At 40.7% G+C, this 20,715-nt stretch overlaps 1 protein-coding gene across 3 annotated transcripts; it reads right to left on the reverse strand.

Moving 5' to 3' along the window:
• Positions 1 to 159: 159 nt before the first annotated feature.
• On the reverse strand, positions 160 to 17,157 carry lcorl (ligand dependent nuclear receptor corepressor-like). Of its 3 annotated transcripts, XM_028400218.1 has the most exons (8): positions 17,029 to 17,157; positions 16,088 to 16,153; positions 14,745 to 14,833; positions 14,493 to 14,628; positions 13,373 to 13,594; positions 13,186 to 13,261; positions 2,113 to 7,613; positions 160 to 2,018 (listed from the first exon to the last, which is right to left on the reverse strand). In XM_028400218.1, exons 1-8 carry the CDS (start codon positions 17,120 to 17,122, stop codon positions 2,011 to 2,013), a joined length of 6,192 nt encoding a protein of 2,063 aa, XP_028256019.1. In that variant the 5' UTR covers positions 17,123 to 17,157; the 3' UTR covers positions 160 to 2,010. The 3 variants fall into 3 exon arrangements, with proteins under 3 accessions (XP_028256019.1, XP_028256034.1, XP_028256028.1); XM_028400233.1 differs by lacking the exons at positions 160 to 2,018; positions 2,113 to 7,613 and adding an exon at positions 8,354 to 12,376 and having other exon boundaries at positions 14,502 to 14,628; XM_028400227.1 differs by lacking the exons at positions 160 to 2,018; positions 2,113 to 7,613 and adding an exon at positions 8,354 to 12,376.
• Positions 17,158 to 20,715: the final 3,558 nt, after the last annotated feature.

Below are 20,715 nucleotides of genomic sequence, written 5' to 3' on the forward strand. Positions count from 1 at the left end.
TTTACAAAGCTTGTTTGGCTTATTAAATCTGTGGGTTTTTTTTATTGATTGATTATTTATTGAATGCTTAACTTAAAGCTAAAATTTGATTGTGGTTTTGTAAACAACTGTGTAAAGTGACAGTGTAAAAACAACCAATGATATAATGATACACACTGGTTATTTCAAAAGACTCTTTATTGTTCCATATACAGACACCTCTTTGTAGCATCTGTAATGGAGAGTATAAAAACATGATAAAGAAAATATACAACAGATATTTAGCACCAGGTTCTTCAACAAAGGGCTGATGGTTGTTTATCACGAGACTGAGCCTCCCCACCTCCCTTGTGTTGAAATGGCAACCATAGTGACATACAGACAAGGGTAGTCAGGCACAATACACACTACAGGGTTAAGTTTTGACCTACAGCCAGATATCTTGGATCTACACTGTCCTCGAGACAGATGGCATAAAAACACAACACTGATCCAAGATCGGTGCTAATCAACTCTCTGGCATCATCTATCACACAGTTGATAAGCAAAAGAGCAGTAGGCCTAGCTGAGCCCCAGTGGAGGTAGGCATCTCTTGCTGCAAAGTGAGGGGGGAAAAAAGACTCCTGGAAAACAGCAATGTATCTCCCACCTGCATTTAAACAGTAAATAATGCTTGTACGTTTATGGTAGGAACAAATGTAACTTTCTGCTTCATTGACAACAAAGCAGGTGGGAAAACGAGAGTTTGTATAGCAATATACTTTAAAATCACATTACATGGCTATGGAAACAATGAAGCAACATCCCAGGCCATTGGAACTTGTGTACATCCATTCGTCAGCAATAAAATAATTACTACATACTGATAAATCCTCTGGTTTTGTATTGCACCAAACAGATTCTATAGTTTTACAGTAGGGATCGGTAGTGGGACATGGGATGTGCAAAATATGGGAGGAGGAATCTGTAGTGGGATTGTTAATCTCAAATGGAATAGTGCAAGAAGTAGATCTGACACTGACATACAGTATGCTTTGGGTAAAAATGAGACACAAAAATATAACGAAACACGACAGATCCCACAAACCAACAGACTAATCAGAACCTACATTCTACAACTGCATAATGCTATTTTCTTCATCACTTTACACAACGCCTCGCTTATTTGTTGGATGTTGGGACCGAATATGTAGCCACCCTTAGTTGCTGCGGTTTAATGCTGCGAGTTGCAAATGTTAAAAATAGGCAAAATACTATTATTTTTGTGGTTCCAATACAAATAGCTGGCCTTTAACAAGGCTGTGTTTAATGCCTGTTCCTCAACGGCAGGTCACTATGTCAAATGGATAGTGGCACGTCATCCCTTATGTAATGTAGGAGTTATAAGGATGTGGCTTAGTTAAAGATTCCTTCATTAAAAGCTTTATGGCTACTTGCTTGCAACACAACAGTGACTCAAACAAAAAAAAAACATTACAAAGAAGGCTTGGATTCAGACAATATTTGAAACTCCAATATATGTTTACCAAACCTAAAATAAAAACAAATTTGGGCAGTGCCAAAGTGGGTCACTATAAATAATAACAAACAAAATACCGTAAGTTTGGGGAAAGGGGGGATTAGAGCTGATGTCTCTTACTTAGAAGCATTAGAAACTGTTACTGCTTTAAGGTGAACAGCTCAGCTCATTTTTTGAAGGTTTGGCATCTATGAGATATGTTTGCCTTTCCTTCAGATACAGCTTTTCTGCCCAGACTCAGTGTGTGAGAATTAATTCCATTAAAACTATTGGATGTAATGAATTGTTCTACTGTACACACTCAAAAAGACATAGGCTAGTTGACTGAAAAAAAGTACATACATGTCGATGAATAAAAATAGTGCAACATCAAGCTTTTAAGTTAGACTGCTACATAATTGCTGAGTGTAAGACTGAACCTTAGTGGGATGGTCAGTCCATGTGGTCAGCTCAATGTCCAAAGGCACCACGTTAAACCACAGTCCCAAGCAGAGGAGGCTTCAATGCTTCATTTAGTTTTCTGTCAGAAAAAGAACAAGATCACAGGTTTATTTTTTTGTTGATTAAGATACATTTTCTGTAAGTAAAAGTCAATAAAAGAAGAAGGTAGTTACCAAACACAAAGTCACACCATCGTGGCCCACTTAGGCCTCTCATACGCGATTGTCTCATTATTTTCGCTGGTGGGGGTTGTGGTGATTCAGTAGACACAACCCTGGGACTTCTTCGTTTGTTGCTTTTCCTCCCCGCTGGCACTGCATCCTGCTCCTGGGCTGATTTTGGTGCAGAAGCTGCATGTTCTCTTGAGGCAGTCCTTTTATTAGGACTCCTTTTTCTTTCAGTTTTCACAGCTTTAACAACTCCTACCAGTTCCCTTTCCCTTTCTGCAAACAGGTATGACCCGTCATCCAGTGTCACAGTACAGGAGTCCCACTCCTCCTCAGCTGATTCATTGTCTGGAGAATTGATCTTCCTCAGAAACACCCTGCATTCCTTCAGCCTCTCAGGACTAAAGGCTTTAGAGCAGATGTTACCCTCTTTGTGTACATCCATAGGCTCCTGAGTTTGATCAGCCGAACTTGTGGTAGAAGTGTTATCCAAACAGTCAGACATCTTATCGTTTGCTGATCTGTATAATGCTTGGCATTTTGGTTGTACTCCAGTTTTTACATGTCCATTTAAAGGACATCTTGCCATTTGTATGTTTTTCTTCTGCCGCTGCTTTTTTTGCCATCTTGTCCTTTCTTTCTGCGTTAGGAACCGTATCCTTGCTCTCAGCAGAGTGGCCTGGTATTTGCCAAACTCACAATTCTTCCACCCCCGGTCAGCTTGAACGAACTTGTCCCTCACAAAGCTGTCAGTGAAAAGCTGCCGCCTGCTATGTGCTGGTACAGGTACCTTTTTCCTCTTCAACTGTCTTTGAGCCTGCTGATGTTGCAAAGGACTTTTTGGAACAGTTTTGGCAAACTTTTTGATGTGTTTGCGGAGTCGCTCTGCCTGGGGACTGTGGCAAATGCTTTTTTTATTGGCAGAACGAGGGAAGTGCATAAGTTCATAAGGATTACGGGAGCTTGCCTTTTTGACAATAGCCAGAGACTGTGTCTCTGTGGTCTGCATAAACCAGGAGCAGATTTGCTGCATGCTACAGGACCTTGGTTTGTTGGGTGGACAGTCAAACAGCGTTCTAACCACAGATGAATGTTTTGACTTCCTGGTAAATAAAGCATTTTCTTTAGTGCCAATTGTAGAATTGTAGTTAGGTCCTTTTTCTTGATTCTCAACAGTGTCTGAGACCCAGGTGTTTGAAATGACCCTTATCCGCCTGGCAAGCTCCTGCTTCATCATCTTTTCCTCAGTTGATGCCGCCCACCACCTTATTGTCTCTTTTTGGGCAAAGATTGAATCCACAGATACCCCTGCCACTCTGCTCAGGTCCTGGGAAGTGTTTACTCTCCCCTGTCCACGAAGCTGCCTTTCCTTCCCTGCAGTTTCCATGCTACTCAGTTGCTCCTCCTGTTTTCTTTCATTGCTGGCCTTGGTTAACAGAAGTTGTTTAGAGCGCCGTAGCAGAGCATTACTGCGGCTATATGATCTAACAGTGGAGGTAGCAACAGCGTGCAGAAAGTGGATTGAGGGTTTCCTCACTCTCATTGAGTGTCTCACTGCAACATGGTTTTCGTCTTTACCTTCATGGTTGGTTTCTGTTCCTTCCTTGGTTTCATTCTGTCCACTTGTTAACTGATTACTGATTGTCCTGGCCCCTTTGGCAGATTTGAATTCTGGTAGAAGTACTTTCTTAGGAACTTGTATTTCAGAGGACTGCCGAGGATCTTTATCTATCTGAATTTTGCGTTGCCGAGGTGACAATGTAGTTACTGTGACAGAGATCCCAGAGATCTTAACTTTTGCAGGTCTACCTGGTTTCCTTGATGGTGCAGAATCATCCCGCTTTTGACACTTGATGGTACCGGTGGATTGAGGGACAGGTTCTTTTAGTGGGCTGGCAAAACTTAATTCCTCTGAGACGGCTTTGATACTACCTGAGCTGGTCTTCGAGTTGTGCAATAAAACGCCCAAGTCCCTTTTAAGACCCACAGCTTGACAAGCATCACTGAATTCTGTTTGCAGCTGGTCAAATCCTTCAGAGACCAGTCGTTTGTTTCTCCTTGAACGACCGAACACCACTGTTATTTTGAGGTTCTTGTTTATATTCTCCTCAACTTCACATGTTATAAGTGATTTTCCATTTTCAGTTTTTGTCCCAGGTACCAAATCCACAGACTTCTGCTTACGTGGTCGACCAATGGGCCTTTTGATTTTTTTCTCCAGCTGTGGTCCTAGCTTTTTTGGTCGCCCTGGACGCCTTTTTTGAGGGGTCGTTTCATGAAAAGATGGCAAGTCATCTAATGATCCCTGGCTCTCGGTTCCAGCTACACGCTTAGATGGTGTACCTTCACCACATCTTCTGGAGCTATTTTTAGGTGATGAGGAACCTGACCTAGGTGAACAGGGAGACTTGGCAGGTGAAGAAGTAGACTTAGGTGATAAAGAAATGGACTTGGCTGGTGAACAAGCAGACTTGAGTGATAAGGAAGCCATCTTGGCAGGTGAAGAAGCAGATTTGGTACTTAAGGAAGCAGATCTGGGAGTTGAGGAAGCAGACTTGCCTGGTGAAGAAGCAGATTTGGGAGGTGAGGAACTAGACTTGGCAGGTGAAGAGGCAGACTTGGGAGGTGAGGAAGCAGACTTGGCAGGTGAAGAGGCAGACTTGGGAGATGAGGAAGCAGACTTGGCAGGTGAAGAGGCAGACTTGACAGGTGAAGGAGAAGACTTAGGCATCGAGGAACTAGATTTGACAGGTGAAGAAGCAGACTTGGCCAGTGAATTAGCAGTCATGGAGGTCAATGTGGCTGGTGAAGAAGAAGATCTTGTGCGTGAGGTAGCCGATCTTAGTGGCGACAGAGGAAAGCTTGCTTGTGATGTCATAGAGTCACTGCTCTGGTTTTTGTGCTTCTGAGGTGTCCCTGACCATGAGGACTCTTCACAGGGGTCAAAATGTTCTACTGCTTGTGTACCAGAACCACAGCCAGCTGATTTTAGACTATATTTGACTCCTTCCTTGTCAGTAACTGGTGATACAAACATGAGCTTAATTGGACTAGTGTATCCCACTCTGGAGACTAGGAGACTCTCAACACAGGTGTTGTTGACATCCCTATTTGACTGGTTTTTGAGCATCTTTGACAGCTGCAGTCTTTTTGGAGATGACCGTAGCCTTTCATAAGATGTGGCAACGCTGTTGCTGCCATCTGTTATACTGTCCGAGTCTGAGCTGTGTTTTTTAGGATTTCTCTTCTCTTTGGTGGTCACAGATGCTGCAGTGATCTGACACTGATCTTTCGACTTTCTAGGAGATAGGCCATGTTCTTTTTGAGTTGATTCATAGTTCAAACTCTCTGTACGTTCATGTGAGGTCAGACTGGATTCCTTCCTTGATTCAATCTGGGTGTCCTTAGAATCTGAGTCTTTGGAAGAAGCATGCAAGGTGCTAGGTGCCAAACCTTCCATGCAAACCTCCCTATCCTTTTGTGCTCCATGATTAAAGATGTTTTCAGAGAAGCATGCAACAAAGAACATCTTCCTCGGCTCTGTAACATAGGATGAGAACCGCTGAGGAGGGACTATAGTCCTCCTAGATCTTCTGGACTCTTTAGAAGAGTCTGATTGACATTTCTGTTTCTCGCGTGGAGGACTATGGCACTCTTTACCTGTTCCATTGACATCCGTCTCACAGTTTTGATCTAAGGGGGTTTCTCCATGGTTCTTATTACTTCTAACACTGCTACCTGTACTATCTCCTTCACAGGAACTTCCACCCTGTGACGGTGGCGTTGCACTCGTCAGTGTTTCAACCTGTGTTTGAACATGATCACTTTCTAAGTCCTGTTTGTCATACTTGTCCTCTGAGAGACTTACATTTTTTTCTTCACTGGATATTTCGCTTTCCTGCTCCTCTGCCTTAATGATCTGAACTTCTTCTGTTACTATAACTTTTTTAATTTCTTCTTTTAATTCTTTGTCATTTTCTACAGCAAGCAACAGGTTCAGTGGTTCATCCCAAACTTTAGGTTCAACACCTACTTCAGTTTCTCTTTTAGACACATCTTTAACTAGGTTAGGGTTTGATGGTGTAGTGACCACATTTTCATCTTTCAGCCTTGCCTTTTTTGCTAGCGGCACCTTTCGCCTATTGCAGGACTGATCAAGCATGGCAAGCTCCCGTTTAATTTGCAAAGTGTGCCTTCTGGTTGAAGCATCATCAGTAGGTGTCGCTAAAGCAGTGAGTACTTCTTGACGACGACGGAAGCGGGTGTTAGGTGACTTGGGCTCTCTATTTTCTTGGCGATTAAACAGCTCACTGAGGTTGTAGTCACTACCACTGCCTGTATGAAGCACTGTCGTAATGATTTCAGTCAGATGGGCATCAGCAGGAAACTGCAAGTTTTGACTTGTTGAGGGAGACTGCACCTGCTCCTTCTCAGAAACACAGATGGATGTGGAAATCATGGTTGAGTCTTTGTCTACAGGTTTGATTGTCTCCAGTTTCTCACTGAAGCGATTCACAACATCTTGCAGTGAAGTTGCACTTGGGTTGTGTTTAGCTTCACTACTTGCTGGTATCTTATACTGTAGTCCGTCTTCACACTGTAGTCCATCATCTGTGGCTGCATCCACATCTGCTTTCTGGCAGCTTGTATTCAGATTAATATTGTTGACCACTAGGTCAGTTTTCTCTTCCTGTTGGTGGTGAAGGAGGGAGGGTGGTTTTTCATCAGTTTTACTGATATCTGAGGGAATAGGGGAAAGTGGGGGAGGAGATGGGCTTTGTTCTCTTTTTAGGACAGGACAGGGAGGATCCCCATCTCCAATCCCTTCCTCTACCGTTTTCTTAACTTGCGTTGCACAGACATGGTGTGGATAATGGGGACAAGAGTGGGGGTTGTGTTGTTTACAACATATCGATGAGGAATGGCATAAACTTGAGGAGGTGCACAGTGAAGAGGACTGAGATAATGAAGGGGAGGATGCACATGAACACACGTTAATGTGACCTGCAGTAAGGCTTTGGCAGCAAATGTTGGGTAGACTTTTGGAACACAGAACACTGTATGTTTCCATCCTGCACCTCTGCACACAGCCATAGTTTGAGTCCGGCTGACCTTCACCGTTACAGTCTTTGATAGAGTAGTGATGGATGGTACAATCTGAGTCTCCTGGATAGTAAACTGTGCTGCCAAGACTTTGATGACCACAGTCACTTAAAGGATAGCACAGGCTGTGATTACAGGCTTTACATTCACAAAATGGGACTGAATGACAGGTAATGTTATCCTGTGGATTTACACCAGAGTGACAGCTGTGGGATTCAGTCTGACCTACTGGTCTGAACATCAGCAACTTTTCCTGGTGTGCCAGCTTCAGGATCTGGTGGAGTAAGGATTGGTGTGCTTGGCAGAGAGAACTGAGAACAGCAGCCAATGCAGAGCTCTGAAGAAACTTAGACGCTCGCTGTCCCAAATCATGCAGTTCTTCCGTGAATGATGGCAGCAGGGTACTAGAACAAAAAAATGCAAATACTGAAATTAGGAGGTGTGTTCTACTAATAGCTGGAGCACACTTCAAATGAGAAATAATCATTAAGCCACCTAAAAATGACAATTCAGTTTGATCAGCAACAATTCCATGGACTTGTTAGTCATTCCACCCTGTAATCCTGCATTTCATGTATTATAGACATATGCCACCCATAGAATTTGTTCCACTGTCTAAATTTAACAGCATCATTTAAGAAGCAGTGTTCACTACAGAACAATATTTCATAGTCATCTACAATAACTGGAAGGTTTCCTCTGTTGACAGTTGAACCCCTTTTGCAGCAGAGAAAAAGGTATATATATATATATATATACACACACACACACACACACACAAACTTTATACAACAATTCACAGGTATATACATTTATTGCCGACTGTATAGAGCACCTTTGTCTAATAAAATTAAAGTCAGCGGGTAGACTTGCAAAGGTTTTGCAGTGCAGCCTACGCTTTTAACATTTGATCTTGAATAGAAGTGGCTGCTGGTTAGGTTGTACACTTGTGTACGTGTTTTTTGTTTCATATAGTCTGACAGCACATACAAAACTGTAAATGTGACCAGCTTTATCTGGAATTCAGTTAAAGTGAAACAGAATTGGAGAAAAATAGTTGAGGTAAAATGCTAAAACAAGCAACTCCTGCCTCACACAACCACAAACTCTTACATACTTTAACAAAATTATGATAGCCAAGTGATTAGATTAGAGAACTGTTTTATTGATAAGCTGCTGAAGGCAAATGATAACATTCTGCTAAAAGCAGAAGGAACGATTGTAGAAACGCTCAAACTAAAATGTTTCTTTTTCAACAGCATGTTCACCAACAAATGTACAGTTCAAAAAAATCCTCAAATCAGCCAACAGGTCCCAGAGGTGATATATTTTGCTATAGAATCAAGTATTTGATTGAATAACATTGAAATGTTTTGTGTTTGATACTGAAAACCATTTCCTGACATTTAAGTACTGTGCGCATCCAGACCTTGTCAGTATTAGGCCAGACACAGGAGTGTTACATTCTGTAGTGTTATTGTTAAATTTGTGATAAACATTTTTTGAAATTAGTTAAATAATTTAATAATAACATAACCACTAAACAACCACAACAGTCAGAAGTGTAATTTCTGCACAAAATAAATTATATAAGCTAACATTTAAAAGCGTTCATGCAGCTGTAGCAATATATAGGTTTCACATTGCATCAAAGTGCCCCATTAAAAATCAAGATCTACTACAATCAAACTAGCAAAAATCACAGGTTTGAAGCACAATCAATAAAGGAGTATGCAGTAACACAAAATGGGATTCTACACTAAAAATGAGTCTTACAAATCATAGTGCAATAATTGATTTATGCATAAATAGCAGATTAAGTTGCTTAAAAACCCACAGTCCCAGAATATACTTAAATTAAGCGGTTACAATGACATAAACTATATGTCTAGAGGTGTTTGGGCTTTTTTTTACAAACTGTCCCTTTAGAATAAATGGCAGGTAAACCCCGGAGTAGAGATATCATGCTGCACTAAGATGTAGCCCCAGACACAGGCACTGTGCACCATTATGTGACATTCAGAAGCAGAGACATCAAGAGTTGTGTAGTTGCCAAAACTGCCACACAATGTGACAAAAAAGCTGTGAAAATAGCTTCACAATTACCCTTAAAATGCCAAATAGCACATACAAAGATAATCAAAAGGTACATAAGAACACGGTAGATCTTATGAGAATGCCACAGGGCAGGATTTCAACCATTTTTAAAAACTCTTTTACACTGCCTAAAGGCTGACTGTACCATATTATACTCGCAGAAGTTAAGTTTTGCTTACAGCAATAAATTTACACTTAGGTGTTGTTCCTTGAGAGACAAAGAGCTTTTATGTTTTCCTAAGCTAACAAGAGCTCTTACCCCCAGCAGATACAGTAACACAGGCCTTGATGTGAAACCTGTCGCTGGGCAATAGGCAGATAAAAGTTCAGAGGTATATATGACAACGAGGTTAGAGAGCGCGCGAAACAGTGAGAAACAGGCAAGCTGAAATCATAGCATAACAAAGTCGAAGCAGCTTTGTGTGGGTAACCCTGAAATGCTGCTTTGGTAGTAGCACTGGTAATGGAAAAAAAGCCCCTCCAAGGAGCAGACGTTTAGCAAAACAAAAAAATCTGTAAGCTTTGCATTAAATAATATAGTCACGCTGTAACCTCCGGTAGCCAAAACAATCGACAATAACAACGAACCCTATCCATACAACAAATCTGTCACAGAGGCTTTGCGCACTACACTGCACCTTTAAAATCTTAGTTTAAATGAGTTTCTCATCATAGCTACGCATCTTTGTGCCAGTAAAACAGTCCCATATGGTTAAGCAGCAATCATGTATGAGGTTTACAGTAATACAGCTACAGTAGCAGAATTAGTAAATATCTGTGATAACAATAAAAGAACATCTTAACAGTACACGTACACGATAACATACATTTCCCAAGCTTATCAGTGCACATTTTGAAACATGCTGCACATTTGCATTCCAACTACACTCAATACAATGTTCAGACTAGCTTGCACAAAAAAGAGAAGAAAACTATGGACACATAATGGCTTTCTTAAGCTAATCTCTTTCACAAAACTCAGAATTAAAATGTAGCCACCACAGCATTGATACTGTACAATCTCCCTGTTTGTAAAAGTGTCTAACAATAGTTATGAGTTTTTAATTTGTTATAATGGCTCTAAGTCACTTGAATAGAGTAGGTAAGATACCTAGAGAGACACAAAGCTGCAAATGACAATCATCAATGCTCCATTACTAAGGAGCTTTAGAATTGAGTCAAACCTGAATAACCTAATAATGGCTAGTAAACATGAAAGTCACACTTTATGTTTAAGCTCAAAGAGGTCCATACCTGCGTTTCCCAACTGATACCCAGCAATCTTTGCGACAACAAACAATGTCAGTTTTTCTATCTAAAGAGAAATTAAATCCTCTCTAATGTAAACATAGGAACAACCTTCAAACATGGTGCTTGTATTTATTTATCTGTCCTGTGATTTTCTACAAATTCCCCTAACAAGACCCAAACTTAATTTGTCTGTATGGGCAGTGATGCAGATCATTTGATTTAATATACTGGTGTACTATAAAAATCCTAGTAATAGTAAAAAGGAAATAAGTCAAAAACAAAAGCCAAATCCATTTGACATAAATAACTATGTATGTAGTTGATTCATTTTTTGCTCAAAGAGATGTTGAGTAATTGAGTGAAGGTACTAAAATAAATAGAACTGTGATCTAGAACACTGTGCCATGAGTTGCAGTTTTGGTTCTTCCATGGAATTTGTTGATAACAGGTGACAGATAAAACAAAGACAGCTATAAACCTTCATGTTTCAGTTTTCCTGTAAAGGACAGCTGCACTTAAGCACCACCATGTCTTGAAACGCTGCAGCTGCTTAAACAAAAAGCACAGGACTACACTCAAAATATAGCTTAAAGTGTGACTATCATATTAGACACATATTTAAAAGACCTGAATATTTAAAACCATTTTTTTGTCAAGGCATGTGTTGTGTTTTAATAAATGTCTCCAGAAAGCATGTATCTTATCTTGTAAGAGGTGATGTGTTCAAGTGTTGAGGAGTTTGAGGCATTCCATGGTCTAGAACCCCTTTGCGTCAGCAGCTGAGGCTAGACTCCCTGAGTTAGCGGAACTGGACACGGTACCAGAACCAGATGAGTTGGAGCCGGATGAACAAAAATTGGCCGATTTCTTCTTGGGAGGGTTCTTCAGTGTTCCCGTACGCTCCTTGACTTTGTATTCCAATGTGCTATGGGGTACTCCGTAAACCCCCTGGGCCTTGGAAACACTCATGCGACCAGCCATCACCATAGTGATGGCCTCCTCCATCAATTCATGGTCATACTGACGGTATCGCCCTCGTTTCTTTCTAGGTTGCTTGTCTTTATCCCGACAACCATCTTCTGACTCATCCAGTGAGGATCCACGTGGTCCCAGGCGATGTGGTGACTGACTGGCACTTCCGGGACAGCCTTGTGCCAAGAGTGGAGGTCTGAGTTTGAAAAGAGATGAAGGTCTGGCAGCTGCTGCTGATGAACTGGCAGTACCCTCCACTGATGAGGTACGCTGATGTAGATTTTCACCCATGCTGCAATTCTCAGCTGAGACCGACCTGTTATGGTCAGACATGGAACGGACCTGAGGAATACGCAGGGATGTGGGTGGCTCCAGACTAGGGGTAGGACTTGGTGAGGGCTGGAGAGCATCCCTGAGCTGGGGAAAACAGTGAGGGAGGGTCTTTCTTAAACCACTCGGCTGATATAAGGTAAGAGCAGATGAAGGGAAACTATGGTCCCCGTTCTCCTCTGTAGCTCCTCCGATTTCTGCACGCTCTGCCCACGCTGCCACTCTCTGCAGAACGAGACGAGCCTCGCCGCCTAACATTGTTGACATCGTGTTGTGCAATGTCACTTCATCCCTGAAATCTCTGCTTCCTGGTGTTGGTTGATGCAACGCTCCCAGCCTCCTCTCAGCCCAGCCATCCAGACCTTGCCTCAGGGTTTGAAGAGGTATTCCATAAAGTAAAGCAGCCCGCTGCTCCTGCAGCCTCCCTGAACGTATATCCTTCAAAGCCTTGGACAGCAACCCCTCAGACAGCTCCCAGCTCCTCTCAGTGTACTCCTCCTTCTGCCTGCGCTGCCTCCTAAGGATGGGAGGACCAAACAGCAGGGTCAGGATGGTGGTGATGGAGAGGATTTGATTTTGGCACAGGTTACAGGGGGGTGAAGAGCGAGGGGTCCACTCCTTTATGCCTTGTGTTGGTAACATCACTGCCACTGTTAGTTTCATGTCTGTATGTTCTCAGTCTGTTTCTGGGCACTTACACACACACACTGCTGCTGTGTGTTTCTCACACATTCTTTTGTGTGTGGCAAAGCCTCTTCACGTCCAGGTGGGACAGTCTGTGAATGGCTGGGGTTACTGTGGCGCTCACATACAGCCCCTGTAGTTTTGTGATATCCTTCAGTGAGTCTCCTACATGCTTGAAGGTTGAATAATCAAACTCAACATAACTGGATCAGTAAATAAAAAGGAGGTGAAATCATAGTGATGTAGTGCAGTGTTCTCCTCACTGTGCAATCCTGAGCTGTTGGCAAATGTTATATAATACGGCCATTGCTGTGACGTTACCGCTCAAGAGATAAAAGAGTCAACCCCGTACAACCAAAACATTAAACACAAGCTACCTTCTCAGAATGACTTACAATTAACTAAACGACCAATAAAAAAGAAACATGCATATTATTTGGAATGGAGAAGTGTAAATTTCCAGCAGCACTGGAAAAATCATGACACACTAACCTCCCTCTTCCATGCAACACATCTCAAAGAAACTACAGATGTCAACTGGACTTGTCATAACTGTAATGGTAGGTGTTCCTCAAACTTTCTGTGACAAGACTGAATACCGAAATGTATGAAACAGAAGCATTCCAATATCAGGACTCTTACCCTGATGCTTTGTGATTAGTTGATGATAAAGCAGCTGAACAGGCAGAGTTCCGGTTGGAGAGATCCAGCACACCATCTGCGTACAGGACAAATTTCAACTGTTTAATGGTGTCCATGTTTTACTCTTTGGCAGTAAGAGTAGAAATTGTAACCTTTGAATTCACAATGCTTCTAATGATTTCCCTACCTGGGTCTGGTTTGAACTCTTTCTCCTCCTGTGCTCGGCTCACCGTGAGGTCAAGAGGAACATCCAATGATCCCGACAAGGGCGATGAGGTCCTTGTAACACCATTTGTGTTGGTGTGGAGTAGGCACTTAGATGCATACTCCATAGCAAACTGCCGTATCATCTTCTTCATCAACTCCTGGGCAATCAGAGGGATGTTGGAGTCACAACTCCGGGACACATCTAAGAAAGACAGCCGATAAAAGTTACAATTTGCTTCAACATCTAACAGGATATTTACAAGGACAAAAACTTCTGCCATCAAGACAAAAATTCACTAAGTTTAAAAACAACAATAAATTTTAACTTGTTTTTTTCTTTTTACGATATATAACATGTAGCTTCCTGACTGTGTGATACTACACAAAAAGCTAGAGTTGTCTACACTGCTGGTCATTGTTATGTCATCTGCCCAGAGGAGCAGATATTTATTTTGCACTCAAACATAAGCAAACAGCTAAAAATATGACTGTGTGATAATGCCTAGAAATGAAATTGGGGTTTACAAAGTTATAAAGGTTTTGATCAGGCTCTCATTTATATAGTGAATCCACTGTGGAATAATTTTCTCTGGTCCTACCACAGCAAAAAAGTTAGCTTTGCTGTTCTGTGTGTAAAAATCAGAGGTGAAGCACACCCTTACCCCATCTAAACTGAGCCATCTAAGGATTAATGGGCTGACTTCAAAGGTGTACTAAGTGTGTTGGGGAGTCCAACACACTTCAGAATACTTTTTTGCTTAGATATGATTAGTAAAATGTGAGATAATGTCCCTTGATGAACTATTAACAACATCAGCATGGTCAAGAGGGACCAGGGCAGGGCATGTGAACAGATCAAATCTTTAAATGGGCCCAAATGAAATAAAATTCCCATCCACTGTACTGGTACAACAGTAGCAATGGCAGAGAAAGGCATCTCAAATGTCAGCACGAGAAATGTATCTGTACGGCAAACAGGAGAAAAAAGGGATAGGGCAGATTAAATTATTAACTAAATATCCTCAAAAGAAAGCTGACGGCTGTTTGTCTATGGCTGGTTTAACATATCACGACATATTTGCTCAATGCTTCCAACGTACCTGACTCACCTTTCTTGTGAAACACAGCATGGAGGAACCTGTGTGCTGACTGGCTGCTCTCAGAGATGACCGGGGCCTGGCAAGGAGAGTAATCAGAGGGGGAGGAGAGGGGCGGCGTCGCTGCAGTTACCTGATCCTACATTAAAAAAACAAAGATAGAAACATTTTCAGTTTTTATGGCTTTAACATAATAGTCCAAAAAAACCAAAACAATAACAAAACTATAAGCATTTATGCATTATGTTCACTTACGCCTATTTTGTCCAAGGGAAGCTTGCAGAATGAACATTGAGAGCAGCTTACTTCAGGGGACCAGTCATCTATATCTTCTGATTCACAGTCTGAAAGGTAAATCAAGGCATTAATAAAATAGGACCCATCACTATACAGAATCTGACAAGAGTACTGACTACAGTATACCCTTATCAAATATAATATCATATTGCCTGTAATGAATATGAAGAATACACATGTAAGATAAAATGTAAGAAATGTTTCACTTGCTACAAAACATCAAACACAAGCACATCATTTGACAAAACCTCACAGCATCTTTAAGTACACGAAAGGATTAGTAATAATACTGCAACACATGTTTAATTAATTTATGTTTGAATTACATTAATTAAACAGCAGGGGTGGTGCATCCAGTCTCAATGCTCCCCTCCACATATGAAGAGCTACCACTCAAGAGGAGCTTCAGCTGATCTTCATTAAAAATGACAAGATAAGAGGGAAATAAATACATGCCACTCAAGAGTTTTCACTCTGCATAGCTGCCAGGTCACACATTATCTGATCATGTTCCAGTCTAGCGTCACTCAGGCTCCAGATGGCACTGATGACTTCACTGAGATTCCAGCTAGTGCCTGCATGTTTGGGCTGCTGCTTCCTTGCAAGTGCTACAGGCATGAAATAGCATGCTACACGCTAATGACGTATAAAGATCATTTCAAGCTTATTTTCTAATTGCAGGTGCATGCTTATGTGTGCACAGCACTTTGTTCTGGTTCACACATTGTCATCATCTTGTTTAATGTTTTTAGAACCTCCTAGAAAATAAGATGCTACTAAATGATCTGCCAATAAGTTAAAATTTAAGTAGAAATATAAATAGAATTTGATGTCGCCACTGCGACAAACCGCAAGAAATTCATCATTCATTATCATATTTTAATTCAAAATGCTTTCTTTCTCTAAACTGAGTAACTATATAACACTTTTTATTTGGAAGTTGAACCTTAAAAATTAATGAGTAACATAATATTCCTCTCCAGCAGGAATGATGATTATGGCACACAACAGTGAATATGCATTTGTGTGGTGATTTGATGTTACTGTAGGCCATCTTCTGCTATAAATACTCCCTATGACCAAATTTTTAGATCCACAACAAAACAATCTACAACTGTTCTTTAATTTGTTGTTGTTGTTATTTTATTATTTAGGGAATGACGCTGTAGATATGAATCTGGTCTGTATATCAAAGCAGAAATGGATAGTGAAAAGTTCATAATTACTGTAAACACGTTAAGTTCTATTATGAATTAAATAAAAGGACCAAGCCGATTTACGGCACATAATCACAAACCCACCATAAAATAAATTGAGGTCTCTCAGCAGCAGCGGGCCATAGATTCCCTCCAGAATACTTTCAAACCCTGTAAGATAAAATAAACAGCTCATTAGTACTAATAAAAGCATTATATGCACTTGGCAAGTAGGTGGCGTTTGGGCACAGTTTGCTCTTTAGAGTTTTTGTTTGTATATAAATACTTTTAATAAGCGACAAATCGTTTTTTTCCGACAACGATGCTACAACGCTGACAGCTTCAGGTTAACACCCAAAACCTTCAGTGGTCTTCTTGGTAAATAAATAAAGGCTTTGTGTATAGTGGTTTCACTCAGGTATGTATTTTGAATTTGATGTCGCCACTGCGACAAACCGCAAGAAATTAAGCTAACACAGTGAGCTAACCTGACATTGCCGGCTTTGTAGCATAGAATATGTGTTCAAAACAGTTACCATTGTGAGACAAACCCGCTAGAAGAGGCCGCTGCAGCTGATGCTGTTTTTGTCTTTGCAGTGACATTAGCTTTCTTAACATAGCAACAATCCCCTACCCAAAATATCAATAACAACATTTATGTCATGTTAGCTTCGCATTACATTAGCAAAGCTAACATATATGACAATAAACAAATATGGCTAGGGCCATGACAACAATTGATATGATCGATATGATACTCCTTACAGCAACATATACATTATATGTGTCAACTAGCAAGATCTGAGAAAGCTAACAGCAGTGAGTGGCTAACTGGCTTAGAGGGACAAAGAAGCCAGTGGAGCAGCTAGCCAGCTGGTGGATATTAGCCAGAGAGCCTAAGCGGTACCCAGGTTAAAGCTAGCGACTAGTTAGCTAGCATTAGCTAGCAATTCAGCATAGCTCGTTGAAGCGATCTCTCTGCTGCCGGGCACGATCGCAATGCCCCGTTGATCTATAAAATATGAAAGAAAGCATATATATCGTACCAACACAGTGTATCAATTTGTGTCTCCAAGAATCAAGTTCCCGCCGAAATCCTTTCCTTTCTGAAGTGCATTTGGTGCACTGCAGGTTCGCCATCTCCGTCCCAGCCCCCTCTCTCTCTCCCTCTGTCTGCCGAGAAATCGGATGTGAACTGTTTAAGGCTGTTGTTTAAACAGCTCAACGACAGGGGGCGATAATATACCGCGTCTTCTTCTTCTTCGGCTTCTTCTTCTTCTTCTTCTATAAGAAACTGGTCACAGTTAAGGCATTGCTGCCTCCCGTTGTGAGAATGTACCGAATGTGTGCGAAACCTACAGTAAACGACAGGTAATTGACACATATGTGACTTATTTGTTGCAAGATGGGAAACGAGTAATATAGCACTCGTCCAAGTTCTCATGCAGAGTATGAAGTCGATGTGTTGTTTTTGCACTATTTTGACAATACATTACATTAGCCAGCCTTGTTTGACCAGTTGTCTTTGTGTAGTCACCTGCTACAGTTCAGTCAATGAAAATGCTCATAGTGCGTCTAAGGCTAAATGCTAGTCTGTAAAAGTTGTTTTGCAAATGTAAGATGGAGACAGGTCTGTATGCACACGCATTGGGCAGTACTGTATCTGCACCTGTTTCTATCTTGTTATGTAATTAGTGCAAATAAGATAAATAATATAAGGCTATTTAGTTTGTTTATTAAAAGAACAAAGTATTGACCTGTTTTATTGATAAGTTAACCTTAAATGGCTTCTGTTATCATGTGGCGCTATATAGAAAATAGAATGAAATAAAATTGACTTGACCTTCTAATTTAATGGTAGGGGAAACACTGAGCTGATACTTAAACATGGTGAATGTTAGATAATTATGATATTTTATGCTGATCTATGGTATTTGCAGAGTGTTAAAAGTAGAAAAAACATCAACAGTGTAAACTGAACCGAACTGAAAACCGTGACCTTAAACCGAACCGTGGTTTTAAGACCTGAGATTAATCTAAAAAAAACTCAATTTGAAATATTTTTCTTCTTCTTTTTTTTTTTTAAATTTGTTTTATTGTTTTAGAACAAGAAAAACTAGAAAATTTCACAAGAAAGTTTGAGTGGGCCAATCCGCCTGTCGTGATCCTGTGTTTTGTTTTCTAGTTTAATTCTTATTTCGTGGTTATTTTAGTAGGCTTGGGCTTTCATGGTGTGTTTTGATTGTTCCTTTGAGTTCCTGGTTATTTTCTTGTTTTACTCACACGGTTGTGATCCTGTCATCACCTTTACTAGTTTATGCTCACCCTACGTCATTGTTATGAGGATTCATGGAGGCTTTGTGTTTCTAATCTGTTTAATCTGATTTGTTAAAGCTTCTGATGCCCCTGAGGAACACACTAATTATTAATATTGTTGTAATATTCCAATGAACTGTGAAGGGAACTGTGTGTGTGTTAGAGTGGAGAGGACAGGCGCATGGCTGCCTCGGCCGTCAGTCATTAGTTAAATGTTGAAATGATGCTTCTGCTAAAGGATAGCAGACTATTCTGGCTATAACTCTCCCCTTTAGCAGCTGTCAGCACCCAGCATAATGACTTACACACACACAGTGTTAGCATGATGATGATGATAGCATAACACAGTTTTATTTTCCCTCAAAACAGCTCCAAGCGTCAGCAGCAGCAGCAGCAACAGCAGCAGCTCTTTGTCTTTACCAATGAAAGGTCTTTTCTGCAGATCCAGTGTCAGCTCTATAGCCTTCCCCTGCACCTTTTGCTTATTACACAATGAAGACTACAAAGCCACGTCAAAAGGTGATCCCATGCTGAGAGGAAGCAGCTATTTCTGTCTGCAGGGCCATGACAACTCTCATCTGCTAACTCACAGAACATACCGCACGCTGTTTTTACAGCAGTCAAATGAGCTTTGTCAACCTGGGAGAGAACAGCAGCTGTGGAAGAACTATAAAGGCCTCAGGCTGGTGGCAGCATTATCCATAACTATAGGTAATTAGAAGCTAGTCAGCTTCATGGTTCAACCATCATGGTGCTGTGGGCTGCTGACCCCATGTTTTTATCTCCACATTGACCATAACAAACATTAGTGGTGCAGATAGCAAGGCTCATACTTGACCTTCTTATTCATTTAATGCAGAAGCAGCCGACCCTTCATATGTACATTCAAGAACTGATGTCTTAAATTAGCCTTGGATAGCAGGGACATGTGATGGACCAGCTGACAGTTCTGTGTTGCTCTGTTGTGTGTAGCTGCTACATGGTTAAAGCCTCTTATGGAGGAATTTTTCTGGGTCTGGATTTAGGGGCCCATATCATTTTAGGTTTTGTGGAATTCACTTTTCACCACTGTTTTTTATTTTTATTGTTAAGCTCTTTTAGGTGTGTTATAGCTGAAAAATTGCCAAAGGATATTAATTTTTAACATATTTTTTAATTTTAGCCTGGGTTCCTTAAATTAGCCTGTAATGGCTGTGCTATGCAAAAACTAACACTTGTCCATCGGGACTTTTCAACCCCCATTTTTCCTAATATAAAATAATGCAGTCCTTTATGTTGAGATGTCATTTTGAAATACATTTCATTTTTATATATTTGGCCACCAGGTGGCACAGTTTCTTCCCATTCAAACCATGCAGCAGAAATGTACAATTTTTAGTATTTTCTGTCTTGCTCCTGAATTTGTTAATTGTAGGATAGTGATGTGTGCACAGAAAAAGTGTGTGTGTGTTTGTGTGTCCAACTTCAAGGGTCTTTGCTCTTTGAACTTAGTTCAGTAGAGCAGGAGTAGTCATTTTGGAGTAGTCATTTTGGAGTAGTGATTCGAGATGGAAAGACACTACAGCACACAGGAGGCTCTGGGGGGCTACTTATTTTGTCTGGCGCTTACAGGTCAAAACATGCCTCTGGAGTAAAAAATCAGGTCGGAGCATTTTACCCGGCTACAATGTCCTGCAGGAGGTTTATTCTGACACTGTAACAACAACAAGTGTTGCTGTCAATCATTGACCCATCTCAGGGTCTGATAATAATAATAATAGTTAATTAAAATATGTTTAATGGGAATTATTTTTGTTTTTTTTTTTATTAAAAAAAGGAGTTTTGGTAAACATACTGACCTTTAAAGGGTTAAAAATCCCCAAAATGTAATTAATATTTGATATGTATATTTCAGGGTGAAGCAGTTATACATTTATAATATTTTTAAAGTAGTTTTTAAGAAGCGTACAGAATTTGTCCCAAGGAACAAATACATACGTTTTTTGTAAAGGATCTCCTAGGGGGTTGAACCAATTAGCATAGAAGCAGAGCCATTCAGGCGTATGTCTGTGGATGCTCTCATTCATCATCATGTTGTGTCCAATAGTTAAAATCGAGGAAACTGGACTCACAGATTTTTTTTGAAGACGTGTCACCACTCGCCAAGCAAAACTGAAAAAAGCCACTCGAGAGAGAAAAAGAATAATAGTAATAATGCTGTTGAGATTTTAATTTGGAATAAAATCCCATTATATGCAGCTGTAGGCAGAAATCTCTGCAACCCGAAGAAAAAAATGTGATTATTTGACTATTATACAAGTTCAAACAAATCAAAGAAAAATGCACCAGGTTTGCTAAACCTGATATATCAAGACCTCCCAATGATAAAAGTTCACTCGGATAAGGACATGGTCTGAGGACTCTCCTCATTGCTCCAC

This window comes from Parambassis ranga, chromosome 1 (genome assembly GCF_900634625.1).
Source record: "Parambassis ranga chromosome 1, fParRan2.1, whole genome shotgun sequence".
In the NCBI taxonomy this organism is placed as follows: domain Eukaryota; kingdom Metazoa; phylum Chordata; class Actinopteri; family Ambassidae; genus Parambassis; species Parambassis ranga.